Source organism: Lacerta agilis, chromosome 17, assembly GCF_009819535.1.
Source record: "Lacerta agilis isolate rLacAgi1 chromosome 17, rLacAgi1.pri, whole genome shotgun sequence".
Lineage (NCBI taxonomy): Eukaryota > Metazoa > Chordata > Lepidosauria > Squamata > Lacertidae > Lacerta > Lacerta agilis.
The window spans coordinates 17,386,340-17,408,238 of record NC_046328.1 but is presented as its reverse complement, the minus strand read 5'-3'; the positions used below and the strand labels follow the sequence as shown (position 1 = coordinate 17,408,238).

The window sequence follows — 21,899 nt, the reverse complement described above, 5'->3', positions numbered from 1 at the left end:
GCCGCACCTGTTCCCCACCTGCTCCAACATCTAACCTCGCTTTGAATCGCCTCCGCAGCCCACTTGACAACTTGGGATACACGGCTTGCGTGCTGAATCTGATACGGTCGTTAAAACTGCACCCGGGGATCCAATCACAAAGGACTTATCCTTTGTTGGGACGGCCACCGATGTAGTTCTTACAACGTCCGCACAATTCAGCGTTGCCAGCTTCTGCCAGGGAAGGGGAAACGTTTGTCCTCTCTCCACAAACACACACTGCTGGGCATCCGGAGCGAAAGAGAAAAAAACCCCAGGAACCCCTTTGACCTGACCCTACTAGGGCTCCCCATTCTTAGGAAGCGAGCGGGGAACTTTTGTTTTCCTGGCAGAGATATCGTGACGTCTGCCAGGACGACTCCTGAGCTTCCATAACTGTGGCTGAAAACAGTAGTCCAGAACAGCCCGGTTTCTCTCCTCGGTATCTTTGCCCGGGCCAGGCTATGGGGGGGGGGGGGAAGGGGCGATTCAGAGATCGGGAGAAATTTAGTAGAAAAATTAGTTAAAATTTCCAGGTCAAAGTCCCAAGCGGCAGAAAAACAGCAAGCTACATGATGCAGCAGCTAAAAAAGCCAATGCAATTCTGGGCTGCATCAATAGGAGTACAGCATCTAGATCAAGGGAAGTAATAGTACCACTATATTCTGCTCTGGTCAGACCTCACCTGGAATACTGTGTCCAGTTCTGGGCACCACAGTTCAAAAAGGATACTGCCAAGCTGGAACGTGTCCAGAGGAGGGCAACCAAAATGGTCAAAGGCCTGGAAACGATGCCTTATGAGGAACGGCTTAGGGAGCTGGGTATGTTTAGCCTGGAGAAGAAAAGGTTAAGGGGTGATCTGATAGCCATGTTCAAATATATAAAAGGATGTCATATAGAGGAGGGAGAAAGGTTGTTTTCTGCTGCTCCAGAGAAGCGGACACGGGGCAATGGATTCAAACTACAAGAAAGAAGATTCCACCTAAACGTTAGGAAGAACTTCCTGACACTGAGAGCTGTTCGACAGTGGAATTTGCTGCCAAGGAGTGTGGTGGAGTCTCCTTCTTTGGAGGTCTTGAAGCGGAGGCTTGACAGCCATCTGTCAGGGATGCTTTGATGGTGTTTCCTGCTTGGCAGGGGGTTGGACTGGATGGCCCTTGGGGTGTCTTCCAACTCTATGATTCTACAGGAGAGCAGGGGAGGAAATATCCCCGTTAAAATAGCACCAAGGGATAAATGGCATTCCCTACGAGACAATCAGGCGGCCGCAAAGAAAGCTTATCGGCTTACTTGTGGCAACAGTTCGTGGGGGGGTGAAGGCGTGGGGTGCATCGCAGCAACCGTTACAGAGACACACAAACACATACACTCCCCTTTGCGCGAAATAAATACGGAAGCAGGGTGTCTGCGAGCAAGTGCCCTCCTCAACACACGCCTCTCCACTGCTTCTCCGTGGGGGGCAGTCCAAAGTGGGAGGAAGAGGGCTGGGTCTGGGGGGGGGCACCACGAAAAAGACCTCTCGTGCCCTCCCCCAAAAGGATGCTCTTCGTCTGCACCTGCCAACGGGCAGGCCAACGGCCCCCCTCCTCATTTCCTCTCCTCCTCGCTCCTCTGAGAGAGGTGGTGGGAGATCATCTTGTAGGCTGCCAGGCTCTCGTCTCGCTTCCCCCGGTCGTAGCCAGGCATGCTGGTGGAGGAAAGGCCCAGTCCAGATCCCGGTTCTGGTTCTGTCAACGGAGAGGAAGGACAAGCAAGAGTCAAGAGCTGAGCAGCTTTTCATCCGCTGCGGAATTTGGCAACCCAAGAACCTCGGTTGTCATTTTGTGATCTCTTTTTTAAAAAGAAAGTTTCTGGTCCTCATGAGGTGTGGAAAAATGTCTAGGTGGCTCAAGCGGAGAACCCACAGCTGCCCAGATGTTGCTGGAGTCCCATGCATGGCCAGCAGTCGAGGAAGGGAGTTATAGTGCAGCAACTTCTGGAGAGCCTGCAGGTTCCCCAAACCTGCTCAAGGAGAACAAACAAGGTGTGGGGTGCTCCTTAGGGATTCTGGGGATCCCTCCCGCCATGCCTGTATTCAAAGTTGACTGCAAGATCTAGTGTATTCCAAAAGCAAAAGACTTGATTTCCTTTAGCTTAAAACTAAACTAACTGCTGTTCCAAATGAATCTGAAGTGGAGAAACTGCAGAAGGAATCTCACCTTAGAATGAGCCTATCCCAGCCTTGGGTTCCCCAAACATTATTGTGCTACAACTCCCAGCCACCTTTGATTCATGCTGGCTGGTGCTGGCGGGAGCTGTGACATCAGAGGACACACATGGATGGGGGAATCTAGTATCTGGCAAGATCGCCGGGCTGCAGCAGGCAGGTGGAACCCCCACCTGCAGGGGCAGTGTATCTGAATGACAAGGAACAAGAAGCAGGGGAGAAGCTGCCCCCATCGTATGTCCTGCTTCGGAACTGCTGCTGCAAACAAAACACTGCAAAGTCAGTCTCTTAGCTGTTGTCAGCCACCGGACTCCCCCACCCGAACCTCTGCACTGGTTCCTTGCTAACATCCTTCTTGGATTGGTTGGTGCATTGCCAGGTGAGTGAAGAGGCAGGCCATTGCTGAGCCGACCTCCTCCAGGCAGACTTAAGCTACAAGGTGCAAGCTGGCATGAGAGGAGACTGCCACTGAGCATGCACAGACTTCCATCAGAAAGGCAGCTCTCTCCTCCCCGCCCGCCCCATGCTGTTGGATACCCAGCAATTTGACAAATCCAACACACCCTCAAGCTGGCGTTAACTTTTGGTGCAAGGCAAGCATTTTTTTTTTACTTCTGAGCTCATGCTTGGAGGGGTGGGGAGGAAGAGGAGCATTCCCTCCCCACCCCAGCCATCACCAGATGTATCCCCATTAATTCTCCCTCCAAAAGGAAAGGCAAAATCCCACATAAAAGCAGCTCTGACTGCAGCAGGGCTATGGAGGGGGTGAAATTAAAATCCTGGACATTGTGGACTAGTGGCATGCAGAGTTTAGGGAGGGAAGGAAAGCCCATGTCTGCAAGCGAAGTGGGGGGGGGGTTCTCCTGGCCATGGGCTCTCTGCATTGGTGAATGCAGCATGCTGGGAGGAAAGGGGAGAGGGAGAGAGGGGGAGCCCCCCCCTGTTGTTACCTGGCCAGATGATAGCTTCCAGCAAGGTGACCCTCCTAGACAACAGCTTCAGCTGGGCCTGCTGCTCTAGGAAGCTTCGTAAGCTAATGGCCTGATGGGAGATTGAGAAGAGCAGAGTGGAAATTCATTCACCCTCATTATGAGGAAAGGGTGGAGAGGAGGGGAGAGGGAAAGAGGTCTGAATCAGGAATCTTTGGAGGGGTGTGTGACTGCGGGTGGAGAATTTGGGCAGGGGGGCTCAGAAGATATAAAGGTGATAATTCCCCCGGTCCTGGAAAGACATGATACAGGGTTTTCCAGTCTTTACTCATGGGGATCAGGGGCATGTGAAAGCCTGTGCCTTTTAAAAAAAGGTGTGTGTGCTTAATTATGTTTTAATATATGTCTGAATTAATTATGTTTTAATAATTATGTTTTAATATATGTCGGAAGCTGCCCAGAGTGGCTGGGGCAACCCAGTCAGGTGGCTGGGGTATAATATTAATAATAATAATAATAATAATAATAATAATAATAATAATAATAATAATGGAATAGGATGCCCCTATTTTCACTGGAAAAAATGATGGACGGGTATGGAGATTCCAATCCAGGAAACAGCCCTGCTTTCCACCTTTCTGCATCCTCCTCACCTCTAGCACACATCCTGGAATGCTCCTGGAGTGGAAAGGTGGGGAAATGAATTAACGCAAGGTCTGAGGTCTGGTAAAAGCCCTTTTTGTTGCAAACTGACCCTAATAAATTGATGGTTGCATTAAAATATCAGCTATCCAGGATCCAGGATTGTTATTAGCATTTAAGATGCAGTCCTATACACATCTGCCTGTGAGTAAACTCAGCTGAACTGGGTGGCAATTATTTCTGAGTAAATGAGCCTAGGATTACTGAGAAAGTTGCGCTCTCTGTTGAAAGGGAGGCCCAAGTGGCTGTTCTCTCCTGCTGCCGCCACCAGAGGGCACTGAGCTCCTACCTTATTGGAGGTGTAGCCACCAGAAGGCCACCATCTCCATTTCCCCACACTGAGCATGCTCAAACTACTGCACATGCTCAGTAGTAGCAACTGAAGCCCTCTGCCCACACTTTGAAAATGTCACAGTTCAATACAAGACTACACAGGAGACCCAGGGGGAATCAAACTGCTTTGACTGCTCTGTTTTATTACTGTGGTTTTTGCAAAGCAATTTCCCCCAATATAATGCAGCTTTATACAGTCATACCTCTTCTTGTGAATGTGTTTTTTTCAGGTTAAGAACGCGGCAAACCCGTGTTTACTTCTGGGTTTCGCCATGCACGCGGAGAAGCGTTCTGTGCGGTTCACACATTCACAGAAGCGCTCTTTTGTGCATGCACAAAAGCACCGCTCTGGTTGCAGACTTTTTGGGGTACGAACGGGACCCCACAACAGATCGTGTTCGCAACCACAGGTACCACTGTATAGTCTTTTTCACTAGGACAGCATTTAGTCCATACACCATAGCAGAACTGTTTTCACTAATGTAATGGTTTATATGCACTCTAATATATGTGTTTTTGAACACATCACTTGGCAGCAGAACTGCACCGCAAAATTCAGAGAAGTGCAATTTTAACAGGACGGCTGTGTTTTGGTTCACACATTGGTGTGGACACTGCAAATTAAGTAGGCTTGCCTTGAAATGCGGATGGAATCGGATTTCTTCCCCCACCCCATCCCTGGCTGGGGCTGATGGGAGTTGTAGTCCAAAACATCTGAGGAGGGAACCAGGTCGGGGAAAGCGGACTTGGATCTCACAGCCTTGATTTTTGGTAACACAAGAAGAGGAAAATATGCTACTCTGCAGTAGGAAATTTAGGGAGGTGGGCATTTTTGACAGAAAAAAAACCCTGCAGGGAAAATCTGCCTTGTATGTGTGTCAAATTCCACTAGATTCCACCCCATCAACAGTCCTTGGTTGTGAGCAATATGGTCGTTCTCTGTACTGTATTTCTGCTGCCAGGAAAAGGAGGGTGGTGCTTATGGGATTGTCTGCCTCAGGTGTTAACTTAGGGACTCTGCATATTCTCCTTTCTTTGGATCATCTGTTTGGCCTTGAGCAGAGGCTAGCTCCGAGTCTGGCCCAGACTGAGTTCATCTGCGTCCACACCAACACCCATCCTAAAAACACCAGCCCCACCCTGGTCCTGATTTCCCACTTGCTTCGTTTGAGTGCTTTGATTGGAAAAATCGCTTTTGGTTAGCAACATTCTTTGAATTGTTTCTTATTGTATCTCCCCCCTGATTTCATGAGATGCTTTTGAGGGGGAAATATGTCCCACCGGAATGTGTTCCCCAAAGGCCTCCTCTCTCTGCCTTGAACCAAGTTCGGTTGAGTGATAAGCGTAAAAAGAGCTGTTCTTCCTGAGATCTGCAGTCCATCTCTATCTATCTGTCTGGTAACTGTTGTGTATTGATTCAAGGGTTATAATATCTGTATTACTATTGCCTGTATTCACGTTAGGGGAAAGTAACTGCCTTCCTGTTCCAGAAGGAACAGCTACTATTGGTTCATTCAAGTTGATGCATTTGGATCCTCAGTCTTATTGGTTCCCACCAAAAGGCAGCTTTGTGATTGCTTGAGATCATTCCCTCCAAAATGTATCCTTTCTAGCCAGTCTTTTTGTCCCTATAAATGTAGCATCCCTCTCCCCAGTTCCCCAGTCTTGTTTGAATAAAGAGTGTTACATGAAGAAGCTGTCTCCTGCCTGCTATGTCAGAGCTGAAATCACTTGCTGAAATCACTAACCCCATGTTACAACAGTAACCATGCTCAGGAGCAGAAAAGTTCATCCCCGTACAAGGAAGGAGAGCAATCTGACTAAGTTTTATCTGAGCCTGATGCTGTAAGAGTACATTTTTCTATAAGGACCCCCTGTTTGGAGACTTCATTTTCTATCCCTCTCCCATGACCACTGATTGTATGAGCACAAATAAAACTAACACTGGACTGAGAAATCTTTCTCTGCGTGTGTTTTGAAATCCACGACACTCTACAAGTTTTGTTAAGTTGCTTAGAGCCTCTCTATATAGCAAGTGACTAGTAAACGGTGTTTCCGTGCGCTCTGGTTTCTGTCACGGAGTTCCGTTGTGCCAGAAGCGGTTTAATCCTGCTGGCCACATGACCCGGAAAGCTGTCTGTGGGCAAAAGCAGGCTCCCTTGGCCTGAAAGCGAGATGAGCGCCGCAACCTGATAGTCGCTTCTGACTGGACTTAACCGTCCAGGGGGTCCTTTACTTTTACCTTAAGGTAAAGGGACCCCTGACCATTAGGTCCAGTTGTGTCTGACTCTAGGGTTGTGGCACTCATCTCGCCTTACTGGCCGAGGGACCCGGAGTACAGCTTCTGGGTCATGTGGCCAGCATGACAAAGCCGCTTCTGGCGAACTAGAGCAGCGCACGGAAACGCCATTTACCTTTCCGCCAGAGTGGTACCTATTTATCTACTTGCACTTTTGACGTGCTTTCGAACTGCTAGGTGGGGACTTCTAAACCAGCTGTCCTTCAAAAAATTACTACTTTTTGTCATATGTTGAACTTTTACTAGTCACCTTAGTAAAAGTTCAACATATGACAAAAAGTAGTAATTTTTTGAAGGACAGCTGGTTTAGAAGTCCCTAACTCAATGGCGCAGAAGGCAATTTCTGTATGTGCTGTAGAGGAAAGCGAGGGGGACATGGGGCTTGTCAACCTGGAAAGCTAGCCCATCTAGGAGAAGGATAACTCTGGTCCTAAACCCTACACAAATCCAGAATGGAGTCCCTAAGGTGGTTGGAGGGTGCCTTGCATGCTCCTCCTGGCAACTGCTACAGCCAAGTTGGTGCCCAACATATTGCTCTGTTTTCCTTTGGGCAACATCAGCGAGGCCGAGATGGGCATCTTGTCATTTGGGCAGCCTAGGACCCCCATATGCACTGCCCAGGTTTGCGCCCCGGGGAGGTCACTTAGGTGCTGCTAACGCAGAGGTTCGGCTTCACCTCTGGAAGTGCACACCATTGTCTCTTGAGACAGACAGATGCCAACAACAAAAATTGGGGGTTGGGGTTGGGGGGGGAATCTGCTTCTGCCAGCAGACCCTGCGCAACCACTTCCTGATGTCACCATGCTTAAACAGGGGCTCGTTGCCATGGAGACTGTGCCATGGCTGAGCCGCCCTCAACGCATTGTGCCAGGCCTGCTCCCCACAGGAACCAGAGAGTCAGTCCGGTAGCCAGACAAGGGAGCAATTGAACCCCTGGATTTTGCAGAAGGCTGCAAGGACAGGGCAATAACGCCCTAAGCAGATCACCATACAGACCTGGGCGGGGTCTCCCCCACGGTGGCCCCCTTTTTCCTGACCCCTCCTGGCCTGGGGGGCGGCGTGGGGGGGGGAATTTTGTCCTCCTGTCTGTCTCTACTCACCATGCAGCCCAATCATTGTTTCCAAGATTAAAACCCTCTCAGCTAAAATCTTCAAAGCCTCTCGCAGCTGGTGCAAACCCTCCCCCTGCGGACGAAAGAGAGACAGACACGGCCGTGAAGGGGACGCACGTGCGGGGGTGTGGGTGTGTGCATGCGCACAAATACGTGCAAAAAGGAGAGGGTGAGAGGGAGGTTGGGGGGGTGAGCTGAGGCTTGGCATGCCTAACCCTCCATCCCGTCCGCATTTGTTTCAGCCATCAGAAACAGCGACAACAACACACCCACACCCAAGGGGCACAAACGCAAACAGACCCATCGAAAGTGCATCTACCATGCACGTGCAGTGGAGTTTGGGCAAACAATATCATTCAGCTGGCGCAGCTCGCAGGGAGAGAAAGATATGCTCAGAGGGAAAGTGTGTTTCATTCTGAAACCGGGGCAGCTTCACCTCGCACCCTGGACCAGCTGCCTTATCGCTGCTTTTGCCTGTGGCCCTGCCCACCCCAAGCACACACCCCCCCCCCCAAAGAAAGGGAATGTGGTTCTCAGGCTGAATAAAGGTTTCTCACCCCTGCATTACACCATCAGAAATCTTCCTGAGCCAGGCTGTGTTGGCACTCAAGATTCCCTGCAATCACTCCAGGTGCCCGCCCTCTGCCCGCTAAGCTAAGGTGCAGCAGAGGATGCTGTATTGGCACCAGTGGCAGTTGGGTGCCACCTTCTGCAGGCCGGCAAATGCCTTGGGGAGATGTAATCCCCAGGAGCAGCACTGGTGGACTCCCCAACAGATCCAGAAGCTCCAGCAAGCGGAGGGTTGACCCACTGACAGGCAGCACTGAGCAGTGGTTAGTGTCGGAATAGGACCTGTGAAGCTCGCCTCGGGCCAGTCCCTGCTTCTCAACCTAACCTACCTCGCAGGGTTGTTGTTGAACGAGGAGAGAGAGGACTATGTAGCTGCTTGGAGGAGAAAGGTAGGCTTTAAATGCAATTGAAAAAGCCACGGGAGACCTTCTCTGCTGCTTTTGCAAATGGAGAAAGCTGGCTTATACAGAAGCAGGCTGCTCGGTCCAACCAGAAGCTCCCGCAGGAAAGATGCCAAACCAAAGCAAAGAAAATTAACGGAAGAACCACAATGGCACAGAGCCCCAGATACGGCCACCTGGGCTTGGTGTCGAGAAGACATGAGCTTTCCCTCTTTGCTCAGGAAGTCAGGTGTGTGGGCACGAGAACAGCAGAAGCACATGCATGGGTGGTTAGTAGCAGGGGGCGGTCCCAAATGCAGTGACCTCGAGGGTGGCATGGATGTGGAGAGAGAGAGAGACAGATGCAGTAACCAGATTCCCAGAGCTATATCCCTGAGGCCACATTCCCACCATCGCTTTTAAAGTGCTTTGATGCCACTCGGAACAGCCCTGGCTTCCCGCAAAGCCTTTTGGGAGCTGTAGTTTGTTACGGCGGCTAAGCAGTGTTAGGCGAGACCCCCCCCCCTATTCCCGCTCAGTCCCCAGAGATCTCTGGGAAGGATCAATGACTGTTAAACCACTCTGAGAACTGCAGCTCTAGGAGGGGGAGAGGGGTCTCAGCATCCTTAACTAACTACAGCTCCCAGAATCCTTTGGGGGAAGCCGCAACTGTGTGAACAGGAATGACACTGCTTTAAATGTATGGGGCCGAATGTGGCCAAACACACAGAGGAACAGTCCCTCTCACTTCCACCGGGAAGGAGGGGAAACTATCCCACTGAGAGCTAGGAAAGCAATGTCCTAAGTTGGGGCGAGCCAGACAGCTGAACCTAAAAGTAGGAACATCTTTCCAGTTACAAGCAAAGGCATGGTGGAAGCATGGGGCGAGTCAGAGCATCCGTCCATCTCACTCAGCGCTGTCTGCAAAGGGGGATCTCAAAGCGGTCAATACTGACCCCCTCTCTGGAGGTTGGTGGGCCTGTGCCAGGGCTGAAACGACCTAGGCACAGAAAAGGCACTTGTGGCCTATACAGTCGTACCTTGGAAGTCAAACAGAATCCGTTCCGGAAGTCCATTCGACTTCCAAAACGTTCGGAGCCAATCTGCTTCCAAAAACAGTTTGCAGACCGGAACAGCCACTTCCGGGTTTGTGGCATTCAGAATCCAAAACGTTCAAGAACTAAGCTGTTCGAAAACCAAGGTACGACTGTAGTGGGAATTAGGAGTCTCAGAAATCAAGGGCACGAGCATGTACAGAGTGCCAGTGAGGAACCTTTGCACCTAATAAGACGATTCCGCAATGCAACAATACTCCTTATCCTTCGGTTTGTGATTCCTAGCAACGGGGATTAATAAATGTTCGTTACAGATCGATTCTTCTTGACTTTATCTCGTTCACGTTCCTAAGAACTAGGGTTGGGGGGGGGGGTCAGTGACGACTTCTTAAACTCATGAAAGGGGCCCATGAAGTCAGGGGGTTGAGAAGCCCGGTCTGCACTGACCAGCAGCAACTCTTTGGGGTTGTTGTTTTTTAGACAGGCAGTCTTTCCCATCCACAGGTGGATGATTGAACCAGATGCTCTATCAGTGAGCTGCAGCCCTTCCCAAGTCCTCCCCATTAAGGGGAGGGCATCTCTTCAACTCAGACTTCCCCAATCTGGTGCCCTCCAGATCTTTTGGACTACAATTTCCATCAGCCCCAGCCGGTGGCAGAGGTAATGCAAAGCGGATTGCCCCCCCCCCAACCCTTTTGCACCACATGTCACAACAAACAGAGCAGAGGGCTAAGATCTGCCCTCCTCCCAGAATGAGGGTGGGGGAACCTCAGTAGTTTCTGCCTGGCTGGCAATGTACCCTTGAAATCTGAACAGGTCTGGCTTGCCAGGATGGAGGGGGGGGGGCCTGTCGGAGAAACTGGCCTACTGTACAAAGGTGGAATTTACATGTGTTGACCCGCCTCTGGCCACGCCCACCACTGGTCTGTGGCCCCCCCCAGGGCAGAAAAAGGTCCCAATTCCGTGCCTCAAAGGAACAGACGGAACACAGGAGTTCTGGTACCAGCACACCAAGCCCCTGGGCAGAGTGGGGTGAGTGGGGTTCACTGGGGGTGGCGGCCAGGGAAAGAGACAGGCAGGCAGAGAGCCCTCAGACAAGGATCCCCGGATACTTCCCCCCCATCTCTGGACTTTGAGGCATATTCCAAGTCAGGAGTGAGGAACTTTGAACCTTCCAGATGTTGCTAAACTACAACTCCCATCATCATCATCACCATCCCTGGCCGTTAGCCACGTTTGCTAAGGCTGATGGGAGTTGTAGTCCAGCAACATCCAGAGGGCCCAAGGTGCCCCCAGAACCGTTCTCCGTGAGCTCGCAATAGGATCCAATGCATATTTACCCAGATCAGAGCCCTGCTACGTTCATGAGGAATGGGAAAATTCTCTCCATTTTGCGTTTTCTCAAACTTTCCTGTCATTCTGCGATTTAATTTTTAAGTCCACAGCAATTTGAGACTCGTTTTCTCCTAACGCACAAGTGCTTTGCACTCAGTTTTTCCTTACACACGCAGAGTTTTACATGCAACTCTCCCTGACGTATTTCTCAGAAGCCTATTTTGGCATGGAGCGGTATGGCAAATTTAATAACATTAGGCTTTTTTTGTATGCTTTCCTCCACAAATATATGCATTTTTCTGGACACTTACCCCAGATATATGCAAACCAAACCAAACCCAATCCCCACCCCCACCCCAGTTCCTTAGCATTCATTTGAGCTCACTCTCCAGGAAGATAATTTTGCATTTCAAAATTTGGATATGTGAAAGTTTTTTTTGGGGGGGGGCTGCATTTTCGTTTTCATGTCTTCTTTTGAAAAAATGCAAATCAAGGTAGGTTCGCCTTTAAAATGCAGAGAGTTAAGAGGAGACCCTCTAGTCTCCCTCACAGAGCTACAATTCCCAGAATTATCAGGGAACGAGGGTTGATTTAGGTGTGATTCCTGCACTGCAGAAGGTAGGACTAGTGGACCTTTTAGGGTCCCTTCCAACTCTACAACTCTGTGATTGCTTAGCCACTCTGGCAATTGTAGCTTTGGGAATGGGGAATTTGGGGGGTGGTCCAAAAAAACCCTCAGCACCCGCAACAAACTACAGTTCCCAGGATTCTTTGGGGGGTAAGTGATATGATACTGCTTCAAATGGATGGGATGGGTGACCTGAGCGTTTTGATGATTGGAGCAGGTGTTATTTCAAGGGGCAGCAATGAAACACAGCACAATACAACAAAGCTCCTGGAGGCTTTTGCAACGGGAGACTGGAATGAGGGTTGCCAAATGGCTGGAATGGAAGAAGAACCCACCCACTCTGTTCTTTAAAAAACTCTCCAATCCGCAGAAATCAGCCCACGACACTTTTTGCGGTATGGAGCCACAACCCGGTTGCCAACATCTGCACACCAAGCTGCTCCTAAAAGGCAGAGCTGCAGCAGCTGGTTGAAGAGTTGGCAATCCTAGTTGGGATCGTGCCTGAGCGTTCCTTTTTCTGTGCCTAACCAGAGGAGAAAGCACACTTCCAGTCCTGGTTTCAGGCTGCATTGGCCAGCAGCAAGAAAGCTGTGCTTATTTCTCCCACTGTACCATGCAAAGGAAGAATTCAGCATCTCCAAGATGGGAAGCTTTCTTTAAAAAAACACACCAAACAAACCAAGTTTCTAGTCCTTAAGGCTGTGGCAATAAGCTTAAAAGCCCACAAAAATGTGGACACAGAAGATTTACACAGTCCATATAGATCATCACATGTGATTTTTCTTGGCAAAGAACTTTGATTATTTTGGTGAACAAAAAAAATGTTCTGTTCATGCAGAATACGCACTGAGCTCTGAGAAATAAAATGACTGGTGAAGCAGCTTTTGGCTCACGGTGGCTCGTGTCACACAATAAACCTTTAAGGCAGCCAGGGGCGTCGTAGGGTGGGGGCGGTGGGGGCGGGCCGCCCCTCGTGCCGCCCCTAGGCGGGTGTGTGCGGTGCTGCTGCTCCCGGGGTGACGGAGGGAGCGGCGGCGCGTCCCACCACTCCCATGCGCCGCCGCTCCCTCCGTCACCCTGGGAGCAGCAGCGCTGCACGGACGAGGCTCCCAAAGTGGCGGCCCGGCATACCCCAGGGGCGGGGGTGTCGCTGCGCGTGCGTCATGACGCACACGCAGCGATGCCCCGCCCCCTGGGATGCCGGGCCGCCGCTTCCGGAGCTTCGGTGGGCTGCAAAGAGCTCCGAAGCCGAAGCCTGGCAGCCCTTTGCGCTATGGCAGCGGCTTCGGGGCTCTTTGTAGCCCGCCGATGCCTCCAAGCCCCCGCCCGGCATACCCCAGGGGTGGGGTCGTCGCTGCGCGCGCGTCATGACGCACACGCAGCGATGCCCCGCCCCCCAGGGGTGCCCCTTGGCTTCCGCCCCGGGCAGCCAAGGGGCTAGGAACGCCCCTGAAGGCAGCTTTCCTTCCCCAATCTGGCCTCTCTGCAGATGGTTCTGGACTTCAACTCCCATCAGCCTCAGTCAGTCTTGTGATGCTGGGGGTTGATGGGAGAAAGGTTGTGCTGGCTGGGGCTGATGGGAATTGTGGTCCAAAATCAGCGGGTGGCTGGTGGGAAAGCTGCTTTCAAGACGCCGCGAGGCTCTTGGCTGTTTTGAATACAGCAGATTGGCGCAGCTACCCCAGGGAGGTCTCAAGATAATAGGAAAGCGCCTTCATTTCCCGCACCCCTTATATCTCTTGCACACCCCTAAAAGCCTGCCAGCTTGGCTCATGCCTGAGTAGTGGAAATGGGCTTCTGTTGATGAGGGTACAATGGGGGCAAAGAGCTGGGCATCAGGGCAGATTTTTGCAGGTCTAGCTGGTTCCCAAGACTCAGTGTCCCTTGGCTGAGCTAGCAAGTGTCTGGGGTGGGGGAAGAGGAGAGAAAAGGAGGGTCCCCACCCCCACCCCACCCTCCAAGCTTACCCAGGTGCCTTTCTCGCCTGGTTCACCTTTGGGCCCCGGCTCACCCTGAAGCGGAAGGAGAAAAGGCATGAGAAAACAAAGGGTTTTTTTTGGGGGGGGGGTCTGTGGTTATTGCAAAATAAATCTTCAAATAGGAAATTGTATTGGACCCTCTTCTGCTGTTGTTGGAACCTAGGAAGCTGCTTAACACAGAGTCTAAGGCCAGTGTTCCATCTAGCACAGTATTGCCCACACTGACTGGCAGCAGCAATCCAGCATTTCGGACATGGGGACATTTCCAGACCTACCTGGAGCTGCCGGGCATTGAGCCTCCTGCATGCAAGGCAGATACAGCAGATGCTCCAGCTACAGCACTTGCCCCCTTGCTGAATTGTGTAAAACAGCATATAACGCCGAAGTACCGAATTCAAGAGCCACACACTGTAGCAGCAGGGAGAATCTTACATGCAACATTTTGGAAAAGCACACGGAGAACCTAGTAAGATGGATTTATTATAACTCTGGGAGCATTCGGGTATCGCAACATCTCATTGTCATGAATAGAGATGCAGAAAGGTTTCCATAAGCTGGAAGGGGTTGGAAATTAGTAACCAACCCAGCATAAAGAATTTGCAACCTCAGGCAAAAACTAAATTTCAATGAGAATTGGAAGGGCTCCACAGAGGCTTATGAGCTCACAGAACTCGCGTTAGTGACCTATGATGTAAGACGTATGTAATACAATAAAAAGCTTCATACGGGTGTCAGGGAAAACCAAAGCTTTTTTCTTTCAAGGGGTAAGGACGGCGCGGGGGGTGGGTAGGATTGGCCTACCCTGGGAAAGGCAGATTATGGATGCTTTCTTGGGCATGGAGACAGGTCATTATAATAACACTGTAATGTTAAGAATCCAGTACCTGCATTTGCTCATTTTCCTCTTCCCACCTCATCCCTTTTTCCTTTTGTGACATGCATGAAGGAGAACCATGCTGGGTTTTTTTATTGATTTGTACGCCAGCCTGGGAACTGAAGAGCTGGGTTTAAATGCATTTGAATCGAGGATGGTGAACCTGCGCAGGCCTGACACGTCACTGGACTCAACTCCCATCATCCCCGACCATTGGGCTTGCTGGCTGGGGCTGATGGGAGATGGAGTCCAGCAACTCTCCAAAGGAACCCAGGTCCCCCAGCCCTGCTTCAAACGAATCAATGAACCAAGAAGCGAACCAATGGAAGTCCCATTGAGAATGGTGACCGAGCAAGTTCTCATGTAATGTAAGGGACATTCCTCAGAATGTGCAGAACTTCCCTGGGTGCTGGAGTTTGCCACTAGCCACCAAATTTCTTGCACCCACCCTTAGCAGGGTATTCTCTCCTCCTCCACTGCGCCACACTTACGCGTTCTCCATCGAGACCTTGGCGGCCAGGATATCCTTGCGGTCCCTACAGGAGAGAGGAAGGAGTAGAAAAAGGAAAGCCTGAGCCACAGAATCATAGAACTGTAGAGTTGAGAGGGACCTCAAGAGTCATCTAGTCCAACCCCTTGAAAATGCAGTCCATGGCTATATGCTTCGGTTCTCCCGCTCTATCAGCCCTCCAGGGACCTGCCTAAAACCCCTTTTCGCTCTTCATCCTCTACTAATAATAATAATTATTATTATTATTTATTTATACCCTGCCCATCCGGCTGGGTTTCCCCAGCTACTCTGGGCAGCTCCCAACAGATTAAAAACAGAACAAACCATCAAATATTAAAAAACTTCCCTAAACAGGGCTCCCTTCAGATGTCTTCTAAAAGTCAGATAGTTGTTTATTTCCTTGAGATCTAGTGAGGGGGCTTTCCACAGGGCAGGCGTCACCACCAAGAAGGCCCTCTCTGCCTGGTTAAAGCAAGTGCAGGGAAACTGTGGCTTTCCAGAATTTGCTAAACTCCAACTCCCATCAACCCCTTGCTGGGGCTGAAAGGAGTTGTAGATCAGAAACATACGGAGGGCCAAAGGTTCCCCACAGTGCTAAAGCAAGCAGGCAGGATTTGAACGCAGGTCTTCCGGGCAAGTATACGAACACAAGAGCCCACCCCCATGTCCGATCCTGACCTGGAGGGAGGCGCCTGCTTCTTTATATGGCTCTGGCTGAGGGAGAAATCCCACAGGGGTAGTTCCTCCAGCCCCACAGTGCTTTAAGAGCTCCGAGTGCTCCACTGAGGTTCCTGTTCTGGCAGATGGAGGGCTGCCATCTCCCCAGCCCGCCACTGTAGATGCTCTTTCGAAAGCTGCTTGATGTGCAGACGTCAGCAGGGGTAATAACAGCTCTGTATCTTGTGGAGAGGAATTCCTTGCTGCCGGCTGCCAATCAAACCAGTTTGATTTGTCTAGTTAAGGACACCGCAAGTTTAAGGAGATCGACCAAGCTGGAAGCTCCAGTTACAGGTAGGTAGCTGTGTTGGTCTGCCGTAGTCAAAACAAAATAAAAAATAAAAAAATCCTTCCAGTAGCACCTTAGAGACCAACTAAGTTTGTTCTTGGTATGAGCTTTCATGTGAATGCATACTTCTTCAGTTGATTGTTAGCTGTGATTCCTGCATGTATCCAACCATACAATTCTCTGAAACTTGGATGTAAGTCTGAGAGCACATGATGCTGGAGGCTGGTACTCACTCTCTCTCCTCTCTCTCCAGGGATACCAGCTGCCCCGTCGACTCCTGGGGTTCCTGGGCTCCCCTGAAAGAAAGCACCATTGCAGCTTCAAACAAGGTCTCCCTAACCCTGCAAACGTTTCAACCGTGCAGTAGGCTTGGCGTTTTGCCCCATGCCAGACTCCCCTCCTCCTTGGGATTTCTATCCTCTGTGCCAAAAAAAAAAACCCCACACACAAGCCACAACTAGACTTGTGCCACCCCCACTTTGAGGCTAATTCCTAGGCATCCAACATTCTTTCACTGGAGATACTGCTGGGGCCTCCCAGATTTTGCTGGACTTGGGACCCTTAAAAGGAGAGGGACTCCCTGTTTATTGCTCTCTCTTGCTCTCAACTGCGGGGAATAAACCCACAGTGATAGCGAACGCATTCTAACACTTTTGAAAGGTGAAGATTTCCCCTCCCATACAGATGTTTTCAAAATTCTTGAATGGCTGTTTTTGAGCCTGCTCATTCAACTGTTTTAGTTTGTGTTAAACTTGAATAAAAACAAAGTCCCAATAAAAAGAAAGAAAGGTTAAGATTTAGTTTGGTTTTTTGTTGTGTTGCGTTCGCACTGTTGTTATTTGCCTTATTGTCATTTGCATGTATCTGTTTATTTTCGGGAGCCTGTTTGAATGAAAGGCGATGTACAAATAAACAGCAACGTAACACGACTTGCATAAGACGCGAATAATAATAATAATAATAATAATAATAATAATAATAATAAACAATGGATCTCAGTTGCAAGGGACGGTTCTTTTGCAATTCAAGAAAATCTTTAATAAAAATTATTCCAAGTCAGTTGCAAGGGATCTCTCCCCACCACAAATATGGCAGTTCAAAGCACATCAAAATGCGAGTAGATAAATAGGTACGGCTCCGGCGGGAAGGTAAGCGGCGTTTCCGTGCGCTGTTCTGGTTTGCCAGAAGCGGCTTAGTCATGCTGGCCACATGACCCGGAAGCTGTCTGCGGCCAAACGTCGGCTCCCTCGGTCAGTAAAGCGAGATGAGCAACCCCAGAGTCATCCGCGACTGGACTTAAAGGTCAGGGGTCCCTTTACCTTTACTTTTAAGTGTTACCCACAGTTTAGTCCCAAGCTACTGGGAGGTTCCAGGCCCTGGAAAAACACCACCTCCTATTCAAATCATGAGCTCAAAATGCAAATGGGCTGTTTCGGCTGCAAAAGTGCTGCCGCTCCCAGAAATCCTTGCCTCCTCCCGTCAGAGATTAGGGGTACTTACATCACGTCCCGGCTGACCTGGGATTCCAGCTGGCCCTGGAGGACCTACAGGGAGAAAGAGGTTTCACACCCCTGGTCAGCAAATAATTTTTGCTGCTTTGAGAAGGGAGGAGCTGGGGAGGGGAGGGTCAAAAGCCCCCCAAACCTCCTTTTCCAAAGTGGCCAACCAGCAGCACCCACAAGGCTGCAGCTGTAACTACAACCTTCCCACCCCACCCTGAGTTTTGTTGTGGCTGCTGCTTCCCACCCCCCCACCCCGGGGCCTCCCTGCTGTTTCCCAATGCTATAATAAGGGAATTTCCTGCAAAAAAGGGAAAGGTTGACAGCTATGCTCCCTTTCCCAGCTGGGCCTAGCAGATCCGCACTCTAGGAGGAGGAAAACGATTCCTGCCACAGTCAGAAAACACTTCCAACAACTTTCCTGGAACGGAAAGTGCAATAATCAAAGCTGCCACTAGAGGCCAATAGAACACCAGCTATCAAATCCTTCCTAGGTCGCTTGAGCCATCAGCCATGGATGGCAACAGGTTGTATTGTTTCCTACCAGGACACTCACAGAAAAGGCTTGGGGGGGGGGGGGAAGCATGAGAAAGCTGTTGTGCTGGTTGGGAATGGCAGGTCTGCAAAGACCGGCTGGGGCTGGGTGGGAGTCCAAAACATTCAGAGGGCAGATCGAGTCCACGCAGCTCACATGGTCTCTGGATCGTCGGCAAGCCACAAATTTCATTTCAGCAGTCAGATGCTATGGGGAGGGGCACTTCAAGCGTTCAGGGTGGAATGGCCACATTTTGCGGACCTGGCTTTTGACAGGTATCTGCATGGCGACACCATCTGGGATATCTCCTGTGGTTCTCCTGTCTCTTCCTAGACTCCCTTTGGAGAAGGGCCGAACATGGAGGTGGGGCATCTACCCGCTTTGCAGGCAGAAGGCCCCAGATTCAATCCCTGATGGCATCTCCCCAGGTACAGCTGGGAATGTCCTCTGCCTGAAACCCTGGAGAGCTGCTGCCGGTCAGTGTGGACAATATTGTGCTAGATGGAACAATGGCCTGCCTGTTGTCTTGCCTGAGGAAGCTTCACATTTTGCTGTTTCTGTAGGAAGGGCCAGAGCTCAGAGCATCTAAAGTCCCAGGTTCAGTCCCCAAAGGAGTTTCCAGGTAGGGCTGGCGGACAATGCTGCCTGAAACCCCACAGAGCTGCTGCCCATCATTCCCACATCCCTGGGTGAAGATACAGGGCCAAAAAGAGACTTACCCATTGGTCCCGGAAGGCCAGGTGGCCCAGCTGGACCAGTGACCCCCGTTTCAATGAAGGTGTTTGACAGAAGCGGGTCCCCTGAAATCACACAAACAGAGAAAGATCAGGGAATGGGTGTCTCTCCTTTGGAAACCAGGCTGGTTATTCAAAGTATTTTTTTCTATACCGGTTAATGCCAAAATAAGCCTCTGAGCAGTTTGCGCAGTTTTAAAATCCCTCAGAATATAAAACATCCGCCATTATAATAGGCAGTCAAACCATCCCCCATGAAACAGCCTTGGTAAATTGGCACCCTCCAGATGTGATCTCTTAATTCTTTATTCCAATCCTCCCTTAGTACCTGTATATCAAATTGTAACAAAGGTCCCAGCTCCTGCCCACCTAGCAGTAACAAAGGTCCCAGCTCCTGCCCACCTAGCAGTTCGAAAGCACGTCACGGGTGCAAGTAGATAAATAGGTACCGTTCCAGCGGGAAATTAAACGATATTTCCGTGTGCTGCTCTGGGTCACCAGAAGCGGCTTAGTCATGCTGGCCACATGACCCAGAAGCTGTATGCCGGCTCCCTTGGCCAGTAACACGAGATGAGCGCCGCAACTCCAGAGTTGGACACGACTGGACCTAATGGTCAGGGGTCCCTTTACCTAACAAAGATTTATATATGTTGATGGCCGTTTTTGTTGTCGTTGCGTAAGAACTAATCAACTGCTTCAATATCTCTGGGGTCTCTGAGGCTGTAAAAGCTGCTGGTCCGTAGATGGTGGTTGTTGTTGTTCAGTCGTGTCCGACTCTTCGTGACCCCATGGACCAGAGCACGCCAGGCACGCCTATCTTTCACTGCCTCCCGCAGTTTGGCCGCAGATGGTGGTTAGCAAGTGTTTTATCTGGAGAAATTGCCATTGATCATTTGTAGGTGATCTGTATTTGTCTCTTAAGACGGAATATGTATAAAATTCATCCTCTTTGTTTATCAGCTGGTCTAACGTTAATCGCCGAAGAATTGATGCTTTTGAATTATGGTGCTGGAGGAGACTCTTGAGAGTCCCATGGACTGCAAGAAGATCAAACCTATCCATTCTCAAGGAAATCGGCCCTGAGTGCTCACTAGAAGGACAGATCCTGAAGTTGAGGCTCCAGTACTTTGGCCACCTCATGAGAAGAGAAGACTCCCTGGAAAAGACCCTGATGTTGGGAAAGATGGAGGGCACAAGGAGAAGGGGACGACAGAGGATGAGATGGTTGGACAGTGTTCTCAAAGCGACTAGCATGAGTTTGGCCAAATTGCGGGAGGCAGTGAAGGATAGGCATGCCTGGCGTGCTCCGGTCCATGGGGTCACGAAGTCAGACACGACTGAACGACTGAACAACAACAACGTTAATATACCCAAATTCATCCACCTCTTCCATAAGACCATTTCTTTCCCAATTTTTAAAGACGGGTTTCCCCACCCAAGTCGTTTTGTCGTGGGAGAAAAGGTTGAATATGGACATGTGGAGCCATATTGTTCGGACTGATGTTATTGTTTGAACAGAATCTTGAGCATTAATGTATTAAGACGCCAAGTGCTGCCCATCTTTCTAAAGGTGCTACATAGGAATATTCCAAAGTAGCCCAATTCGGACAGTTGTTTTCAGTTATGGGTCTCCAGAATAGTGTACCTGACAGTAAATATGCTTGGTGATACAATTCTAAGTCTGGGATCCCAAATCCTCCTCCTTTTATCGGCATTTGCATTTTTTGCAGAGATATTCTTGGAACTGAAATGCCCCAAAGGCATTTTCAAAACAAAGGTTTAGCTGGGGCTGATGGGAGATATAGTCCCATTAATACCTGGATGGTGCCAGTTTGGCCATGGCTGCCTGTAAAAGGAAACAGCAGTTTGAACAGGAGACTGCAGTAGACAGATCAAGGGGAGAGCGAATGGGCAAAACCATCCTGGACCGAGAGAGTTAAGCATCTTTCACCTCACAAAAAAACAAACCAGGAAATGAGCAGCAAATGCAGAGGCCCTTTCTCAACTCAGAGACCACATTCCCTTCTGGGCAACCTCTCAAGGGCCACATGCCAGTGGTGGGCAGGGCCAGAGGCAAAAGTGGGTGGGGCAACGAATGTAAAAAAAAAAAAAAAACCTTTGTACAGTAGGCAAGCTTCTACGCTCCCACAGACTTCTTAGTCCTCCATCCAGGGAAGCAAGTTCAAGAGGACATTCCACTCAGGGCAAAGCACTCAGAGAGGGTGAGAAGCAGGGCTGCCAAGGGGGCGTGGCCTGAGGAGAGTTCCAAGGGCCGGATAGTGAGGCTGGGAGGGCCGTATCCGGCTCACAGGCCTGAGGTTCCCTACCCCTGTGGCCAAGACACTTCCCTTGCCTGGGAGGTTACTCACTTTGATCCTCAATGGGTGATATCTTTGGTCCCACAGGGGCTGGTGGACCTGGTGGTCCAGGGGGCCCTGGGAGGCCCTTCTCTCCGGGGAAACCTCTTGCGCCGTCCCGCCCGGGGGGACCAGGGGGCCCCGGAGGCCCTGGATGAAACGGTGGGAGGGGAAAACAAAACAAAACAGCACAATGGTGAGCAATGAGAGCTGAGCCAGGAAAGGTGGGTTTCTTCCAGCGCCTGTGGGCAAATGCTCAGGGTGCCACTTTTTTAGCTATATATCACATTTATACGCTACTTTTTTCTGTCAAGGAGCTGAAGGGTGGTGCACATGGTTCCCCCATTCTCCCCATTTCGTCCTCACAACAACCCTGTGAGGTAGGTCAGGCTGAGAGATGGTGGGCGGTCCCAGGTCACACCACCCAGTGAGTTTCAGAGCAGAGTGGGGATTCGAACCCGGGTCTCTCACAGATTCGAGTCCGACACTATTATGCCACACTGGCTCTCAGGCTGAGCACGAGGAACAGCAGAATGTGAGCCGTACAAGCAGGGATTTGCATGGTTGTCAGAACTGTGTAGGACCACGAGGGCAGCACCAAATCCAGCTTCTGGAAAACCTCAGCTTTCTTTTAAAAATGAAAACAAGTTTCGCCTCTTGTGTTGCTACTCCTGAATCAGCAACTGGGCACAATTCAGCCTGCTTGATTTAACTTATCACCACATCTATCATTATCAATTATGATGATGATAAATTATTGTGACATTTCCACATGCTGCCCTTTCTTTTACGGGCCCCCAAAACAAAGGGTTGTATAGACCCACTGAAATGTATGCA

At 50.3% G+C, this 21,899-nt stretch overlaps 1 protein-coding gene across 1 annotated transcript in view; it reads right to left on the bottom strand.

The window, feature by feature from the left end:
• Positions 1 to 1,529: 1,529 nt before the first annotated feature.
• EMID1 (EMI domain containing 1) overlaps positions 1,530 to 21,899 on the bottom strand; it is a 62,229-nt gene continuing 41,859 nt past the window's right edge. The window contains exons 9-16 of the mRNA XM_033174964.1: positions 21,075 to 21,212; positions 18,691 to 18,771; positions 17,438 to 17,481; positions 16,171 to 16,233; positions 14,912 to 14,956; positions 13,535 to 13,579; positions 3,175 to 3,265; positions 1,530 to 1,745 (exon numbers count right to left, since the gene is read on the bottom strand). Coding sequence (XP_033030855.1) covers positions 1,606 to 1,745; positions 3,175 to 3,265; positions 13,535 to 13,579; positions 14,912 to 14,956; positions 16,171 to 16,233; positions 17,438 to 17,481; positions 18,691 to 18,771; positions 21,075 to 21,212 — 647 coding nt within the window. The 3' untranslated portion in view covers positions 1,530 to 1,605. The remainder of the gene's footprint in view (positions 1,746 to 3,174; positions 3,266 to 13,534; positions 13,580 to 14,911; positions 14,957 to 16,170; positions 16,234 to 17,437; positions 17,482 to 18,690; positions 18,772 to 21,074; positions 21,213 to 21,899) is intronic.